The sequence below is a fragment of the Caretta caretta genome, chromosome 1, assembly GCF_965140235.1.
Source record: "Caretta caretta isolate rCarCar2 chromosome 1, rCarCar1.hap1, whole genome shotgun sequence".
Lineage (NCBI taxonomy): Eukaryota > Metazoa > Chordata > Testudines > Cheloniidae > Caretta > Caretta caretta.
The window spans coordinates 249,207,711-249,215,781 of NC_134206.1; the positions used below are offsets into that span (position 1 = coordinate 249,207,711).

Consider the following 8,071-nt stretch of genomic DNA (forward strand, 5'->3'; position numbering starts at 1 on the left):
TTGTCAGCCTGACCAGTTTGGATGATGGGATTTTCAGTAACCCCCCCACGTAAAGCTGAATGAGCGAGAATTCTTCCCTCCTACCAGGCGCTTGTTGCAGTTCTGTTTGGAAGAGGTTTCAGACTCTAGTCTGGCACATCCCAAGGACTGGTCCTTCCTGAAGGTCTGAGCAAGACGGGCTGCTCTCAGTTCCCTGAGAAAAAAAGGAAGAGAAGTCAGAACTTGCCATACTCAATCCTCACCAGCTGCAGAGACAAGTCAGTGCTTTTCCAAGCTAGACAAGCACCATCCTCCAGTTTACCCAGGTAAGTGAACAAACCTAGATGGTAACATCATTGCAGTACAGTTGCAGGATTGGGAGAATTCATAGTGCTCCCAGCAATACACTCCGTCCACTAGGAGTCTCAATAGCTCCAGCTAAAGCTTCTGCTCCACAAAGGGTTAGGTTTTCTGGCAGTTGACCTGATGTCTAGGGTAACTTGTGACAAACTTCCTTCCCAGTCTGTCACTAATATCAAGTGTCCAATTTATTTTTTCCTTCAAAGATTAAAGGTGGGTGGATATTAGTAGATCACAAGCAGTCCTGTAACGCAAGTCTGTTTATTCCTCCCTGCTGCCCTGAATCCAGTCAGTCAAAAGCAATGCTAGTCTCCATTTGCTGTAATACTCTCATCTGTAGGGGATTCCCTTTTCTGATTCTGCCGTGCTTTTCCAGAGTCTGCATGCTCTCTTGCCCATGGGAGAAGAGTTTACCTCTTATCTTTCCCCCTCCCTAGCTGGTGGTGGGAGAGCCAACACATCTTAACTGATCCCATAACCTCAGCCCCAGCCCCATCCCCTTAAGGCCACTAGCAGCAGGAGCTGGAGGGGGATAGGGAGAAGTCTGATCTGCATTGATTCAATATTGCCACTTCCTTCTGGGCAGGGCAGACAGTTCAGTATTTATTCCCCTACCCTACACACTGATTTGATGTTGTAGCTTAGTGTTTCTCAATGAGCTGTCAGCTGATCAACACCTGTCCCTGAGGCCTCCCTAACAGTTTAGGAAGGCAGCCTGCCGGTTCCTGGTATCAAAAAAAGTTGATAAACACCATCTGTAGTTGACCACCTTCTCCCCTAGTGACCAGGATTATAGGTCAGCCAAGTCATTGGTTAGTCAGATGATCTAGCCAGCATAGCACTTAACCTGGAGGTGAACTGCTGTTTTCCTAGAGCTACATACAGGTGAATTGTGGCAGAGCCCTAGAATCATAGTTGTAGTTTGACTGAGATATTGGGGGGGGGGGGGGGAGGATGACAAAACACATGCATGACACACATGTATGGTGAAGCCAGGTACCTTGGCTCACTGGCTGTCTCCCCCTGCCTGGAGCAGTACTTTGACTGCTGGTGCTGGGGTGGGGTTTGGGGAAGATGGTCTGGCTTAATGGGGAGCCCCAGCTGCTGCTGGCAGCCATTCCAGCACTGACTGCTGCTTTGGGCAGCCATGGGAATGCCACATGCTGGGCTCCTGCTTTCCCCCCCCACACACACATTCCTGTATCCCCTTCTCTTCTCCATCCCCTTCCTCTCCCTACCCCATCCCCTCCTCTTCTCTTCTCCCTGCCCTGCCCCCCCAAAAGGAGAGGGCACTCACTGTTGAGCAGTAAGAAGGTTGGCACTAGGACCCAGGAGGCAGCATCCAGCTGCTGAGGCAGCAACCCAGGGCCCTTACAACAGTTGCTCCCCTCCAGCAAGCTCCGCTGCTCCCTGCCATCAGAAAGGTGCCAAGGAAGGGGATGCAACATGGGAAGGATGGACAGCCCCCATCTCCTTCCCCCAGTAGGCTGAGCAGAGCAGGGCAGCTCTGTGCTTGCAGAAGTCTGGTGTGGGAAACGGTGCATGACTGCCCCCTTCCAACACTTTGCCTCTGTTTGGGGGTAATGCCCCCACACTCTCCCCAAATTATACGCATGCCCTTTAGCTGCACACCTGGGAACCAAGTTCCCTAGAGACCCACTATTCCAATACTTCTACCACCAGAGCCCTGCACAGATACAAAAATTTGTATCTGCATCTGAGCTGTGATCTGAAAAAGTGGTCTGCAGATGTGGATATATGCAGGGCTTTGCCAACCACTTCAAGCCAAAGACTGATAAGCAATTGCCATGCCATTAAAGCAATCCGCTCAATGCACCACTGTCTGGCAGGGCTCCTCCTCCTCTTTATGCACCAATAGACCCTACCTTTCCAGCATGGCGGTCTTAAATTTCTCCACATTTAGCTGCTTCTGGAGCTGTGCAGCTTTTCCAAGAGAGGGCCGAAGAATTGGGTGTTTAGTAAGAGCCGTGGCAGATGGTCTTGCAACTGGGTCAGGGTGAACCATGAGCTAGACGAGGAAGTGGGGAAGGAGTGGAGGTTTACAGTTTCTTATAATAAAATGCTAATCAGAGACATCCCTTCCCCCTCTGGCTTGCACCCTGAAGAGCCTCACCTTAAGGAGTCCATGAAAGCCATGTGTGAGCTGCTGAGGGATTGGTGGAAGGTTACCTCTGCGGATGTGGTGCCACATGGCATCATTGCGAGGTAATGGTCCTGACCCTGCGGCTAGAGCCATTGTTAATGCAAGGGCAAAGATGTCCGCCTTTGGCAGATAGCAGTATTGCTGTGGAGAAGAGAACCAGTTACATGCAGTCACCCCAGTATTTGGTGTCGTAAGATGGTCCTTCATTAAGATAAGAGTACAGGCCCAGGGAAGTACTTCTAGAAAGATTTGCCTGGCACTACTGCCACAATCCCACTCATTACTCTTTACTGCTTTGACTCTGAAGAGAAAAAGATGGTCCACTTCCACAGTTCCAAAAATACTGTTTAGTTTTAATAGGTTGTACACAGCTGCGAGTATCCTCCAAATCCTGAGGAACTCCTATCCCACATCTGGGAAGGCAACAGCAAGATGGCAGGACTCCTCCTTAAACTAGCTAATCTATGCCTCCGACGTTTACAACATGGTAGCAAGTCGGGCTACTGCTAGATTACCTCACCTGTCCATCTATTTGATGGAAGGGTGGAATGTGATGGATTGGATTTGGACACTGAATACATTTTACCACAAAAGAAGATTTCAATTTGGGAAGTCTCTGGGCCACATCCTCTAGTCTGTGGCCACTAACGTTTTGCCTTTGTGACAGGGTGACGGCCTTTATTTTGATTTATGCCAGAGTGGCAAACCTAAGGCTAGTCTAATACAGAGGATTTAGGTAGGAGACCCCCATGTAGGGAAGGAAGGGAAATCATACCTATTGGACAAATATTTGTCCAAGTGTTAATGACCTTAGCATATAAAGGTGCTTTAGATGTAATTATAGCTCCAATTCAGTAGTCAGGTTTCTACCCACCAGGACAATCTGCATTTGAGATGATCTTTTCCTTCCCATCCCATAAACTGAGAGGTAGTGTGGTTACAGAGACGACCAGAGACCCAATTGGGGAGTATATTTAAATATTATACATCACCATACAATTGTGTTTTACAGAAACAAATAGGGGTTCCTCCCTCAGAGTTCAACCAAGTTGAGCTCAGGACAGGAGAGGACCAGGAAGGAAATGTTTAAGCCAGGGTAAAGAAAATCTAATATTCCACTGCCAACCCTCAAGTTTCACATATATGCCCCATCCTCCCCCAAATGAAAGGGGCAACTGTACCTCTTGCAGAATCTCATTGGCCAGAAAACGACTGTCTCCCTCCTCCACTTGGGGATTAGTTATTGATGTCACATGGCCCAGGTCACCTAACAGGAAAATAAACGAACTAGAAATCCAACAGACAGCCCACAGTTCTGCTTTGCTGGGGGAAGTCATGCTACGTGTGCATCTTAAAGGAGCTCCAAGAGGCCAAAAGAACAGGTTGGGGTCAGAGAGCTAGTGAGCCAACTCCTCCCTCAATCCCAAATCCACAGGAAAATAGGGCCGTGGTGAATCCAGCCAAGTTAAGATCTATGAAGACTGACATTTCACCAAGTGTCTCTCTCTCCTCTAGGCCTTCAGGACTGAGTTTTGCAGGTCATGACTGAGGGACATTCCTATAGCCATAGGGATACTGTGTATTTAAGAGCAGCTTTAGAAATAAGTCACTAAACAGTCCATGAGTCAGATTAAACCCACCAATTTTATATGCCACGTTAGAAGAGAACCCATCATCTTCACTGTCGCTCTCTTCCTGAGCAGCGGAGCCATCAGTCACCAGCTTGTGACAGATGAAGATGTTACCTATAAGACAGAGGCTTGTGTAGAAAACACTTTACTAGGAAATATCCCAATATAATAAATGTATCTGGATCTTCAAGGTAGACAAAGGAAATGGACATTGTTTTTTCTACAACCTCACTGCCACCACCGTGGTGCAGGACACTTGAGCTGGAGTACTATATTGAGCAACAAGGGAATAGCCCGCTAAGGAACAAGGAAGTTCCCACGCACACACATACTTAGAGCTGACCTGCTTGGTCACCAATCTGAAACCGAACACTTCTATGTGGGCCAGGGTTATAAAGAGGGAAGGAGAATGAAAGAAAAACCCTGGATCATGATTTCCAACCGTAAAGGAGAAGGTTTCACAACAACATTTTTCAGTACAATAGCAAAATTTGAGACAGACATGAAATATTTGCTTAACTAGAGATTTGCTTCTTCTAGTTAAGGTACTGAACGTTACTGCAGTGAGGAGTATCAAGGGCCTGAATTTAGGATTTCTGATTGCCTGCAATTCCTAGTAGTCAATGGAAGCTGTAAGGGCTCAGCAAGAGACAAGCCCCAAGCTACTAATTTTACTTCTTTGGAGTTTAAAAGTTCTCATTTGGTCTTGATTTTCCCTCCCTCTGTCCAGTTGTGGGTTTGTTTTAATCTGGAAAAAACAGTCAATTTGAGTTGCGTATGGCAAGACAGTTTTCCCCCAGTGATAATCACTAGGCTTATTGGATTAGGGAGGATAACCCCACACCCCTGATTTATGAGACTTTGTATAGATCTCCTGTTTGGAGACTAAATCCCTGGCCAACAATCCAACCCTATAGTCCTTAGGAAAGCAAATTCTGACAGTCTAAACTCCTGTTAGAATTTTTGCCCAAGTAAAAACTGCAAGATCATGCCAACCCACAATTTTTCCAGCCCTCTTGGAAGCAAGTTACAAATGCTCAAAGTCTGCATGTAGGACACAGGCCCTTAGACCGTTGCCATCTCAGAGTTTACACTGTTCACACACATTTCAGAAACAAATCAGTGTGTGCAAACAGCACCAGTCAACTTTTGCTAGCTGAATTAAATTAGCTCTCACTTTGAGTAGCATGTTTTCCCCTGTTACCTCCCTGCCCATTTATGAATAGGATGTTAAAATCATCATTTCTTTGACAGCCAACTGTACAACTTTAAATACAGAGTTGTGAAACTGCTTCTGTACCATTTTAATATTGGTTCAGTTTTGAGTTGTATACACTAGATTAGAACATGAGTTAGTCAGTCCATTAAATTTAGAGATTTGCATTGATAGCACATGGAGGAGCCCTGGAGCACATCTCTAAAGTGTCCCTTCCATGCTTATTTGAGTTTCCGCTAATATCAAACTGTGCTCAGGAGTTCCTCCTCTGACAGGTTTCAGAGTAGCAGCTGTGTTAGTCTGTATCTGCAAAAAGAAAAAAGGAGGACTTGTGGCACCTTAGAGACTAACAAATTTGAGCATAAGCTTTCGTGAGCTATAGCTCACTTCATTGGATGCGCTGTAGCTCACAAAAGCTTATGCTCAAATAAATTTGTTAGTCTAAGGTGCCACAAGTACTCCTTTCCTCTAAGAGTTACTGTAAGTATGTGGCTCTACAGTCTGCAAAGAAAAGTATAAACATTCTTTTACTTTACTATAGGCATACATATGTTGCTTGAAAAAGCAGGGTGTTTGCATGGAATCTAGTCATCTTACAGTACATTTTGAATATTGCCACTAAAGAGCCTCTTCCCATAGTGGAGCTCTTTAGAGCAACTGCTGTACTATAGGATTTCTTGTTTCCATACCACCCACAAGAAACAGGAAGAAGGTGTGTTATAACTGTACCTGAATGCTCTTTTAACAGTTACATGGAGAATAGCAGTGTTCCATGTCCAGATCCAGAGTGATCAGTAGAAATTTGGGGGGTGGGGGGGGGTGGAAAAAAAAACTAAACAACAACAACAACTTTTCCTTTCGACTGCAGATCTAGACTCCAGGAGGAGTAGGAAGAAAGATCTTCCAACCTTCCACCACACAGATTACCGACACCGGCAGCATGAGGGGAGAGGGACCAGCCAAGGAAAGAGCTGTACTTACTCGGTTTGATGTCCATGTGTGCCAGGCCAGAGCTGTGTATGTACTTTAGCCCCATGGAGACTTGCAACAGGATCTCCTTTAACTCAGCTTCTTGGAAATAGCGCCCAGTCTTAGCATTTTCCAACAGCGCATCCTGAAGGCTCCCACCTAAGCAAAACATTCAAATTTTGATGCAGGTATTTTTCCCAGTGAAATGAGATGCTTGAAGTCATTTTCAGCTGGACTCTGGATACCCATTAATGCTAAGTACCAAAGAACTACACAAAGGGGTGGCAAACCTTGGTCAGAATAGCCATACAAAAAGTTTAGGAAAGAGACTTACACACTGTACCACCCATCTGGCATTACACTTGCCATTGTCTAGGATGGTGGTTTCTGCAGCTCTTTAGACCTACTTTCTATTTGCCAGGAAGGGACCTAAGGCTATTAAGAGTGGCAGATCAGGGAGCAAGGAAGTCTAAGATACCTATGTTTCTTTAAATCACTGATTTCTGTGGCAAGACTCTCATAACAGTGTTGTTTTATTGCTCTTCATTTAGATACACTCAATGAATCAGGTATTGCACAAAATGCTATCTTCTGCCTCTTCTTTAACTCTATGCTGCTGCACCCCCACGACTCTAGTCACGGGTGTCTTTGTAAATGGTGGAAGTTGTGCTGAGTTACAGTGGTGACTATCGAGTCATTTGTTACTGCAACCTAATTTTAAACTTGTGACTCCAAAGCAAAAACCAAAAGCACTGCACCACTGAAATCCCAGCCCTCACGAGCTATTCAATTCAACCAGATGTTTGCAATAATGTTTGAAGGTGTCCAGATATGGACTTGCTGATCACCCACTAACTCCTGCCAACTGGAATGGGGTCAGGAGCAGGCTGTTCAGGAGTTCTTCCCCTTGCTGTGGTTCTGCCTCTGCGGCTCTGCACTATTCACACAGTTAAGTCAGAGGAAAAGAATTTGCTTTCCAGGTATGTTCCACTCATGTACCAGATCGGCTCTTTTAAAAAGAGCCATTACTCCGGTACTTGAGGCTTGATGGTGTACAGCTCTGTGGTGGACTCCTAAACAGCAATGGCATCAGGACTGCATTCCCCAGATCAGCTGTACCACAGCAATGAGGGGAAACCTTAAAAATACCTAACGATGAGCGCATACATGAGTGAGCTATGGGTCTCCCACCCTGCACTGAAAGTTTATTTAAAACGGCCCCTGTACCCATTGTCATTGCAGACTTCCCCATCACACAGGCTAGCTGTGACCTTCCTGGCTCAAGGCAAAGCATTAAATGCTCTAGTTTAGAAACGGACCTTAAACCCAACTAAAGTTGATCTCCTTTGTAAGATGGAGCTCCATAGGTTTAAGCACCACAGGGAACCAGATGTCACCCTGACATTTATGCTCTTAAGGCTGAGGTTCTTACCGTTGCAGTGTTCATTTTGAATGATCATGTGATCATCCTCTGCCCACGCAGAATAGTAGCGCACAACATGGGGATGGTGTCCAAGCACTGCGTGGGCATAGACTTCCCGCAAGGCCATTTGCCTAGAGATGGAAACAGAACAGACCTGGTGATCCTCTAGAAATGGGGCTTCCGCGCCTTGCAAGAAACCCTAGTTCAGAACTGGAACTCACCTCCCCAGTCAGGCCAGGATTGAGAGCTATGAGCACCTAAGAGGGAGGAAGGGAAAGATGTGCATTTATGCTGAACAGCAATTTTTAGCCGATTGAAGGGCATTACTT

At 46.0% G+C, this 8,071-nt stretch overlaps 1 protein-coding gene across 1 annotated transcript in view; it reads right to left on the minus strand.

Moving 5' to 3' along the window:
- The window catches only part of WEE2 (WEE2 oocyte meiosis inhibiting kinase), a 27,226-nt gene continuing 19,155 nt past the window's right edge, over nucleotides 1–8,071 (minus strand). Inside the window, exons 6-12 of the mRNA XM_048836462.2 lie at nucleotides 7,752–7,873; nucleotides 6,332–6,478; nucleotides 4,144–4,248; nucleotides 3,685–3,770; nucleotides 2,474–2,644; nucleotides 2,226–2,368; nucleotides 1–193 (exon numbers count right to left, since the gene is read on the minus strand). Coding sequence (XP_048692419.1) covers nucleotides 34–193; nucleotides 2,226–2,368; nucleotides 2,474–2,644; nucleotides 3,685–3,770; nucleotides 4,144–4,248; nucleotides 6,332–6,478; nucleotides 7,752–7,873 — 934 coding nt within the window. The 3' untranslated portion in view covers nucleotides 1–33. The remainder of the gene's footprint in view (nucleotides 194–2,225; nucleotides 2,369–2,473; nucleotides 2,645–3,684; nucleotides 3,771–4,143; nucleotides 4,249–6,331; nucleotides 6,479–7,751; nucleotides 7,874–8,071) is intronic.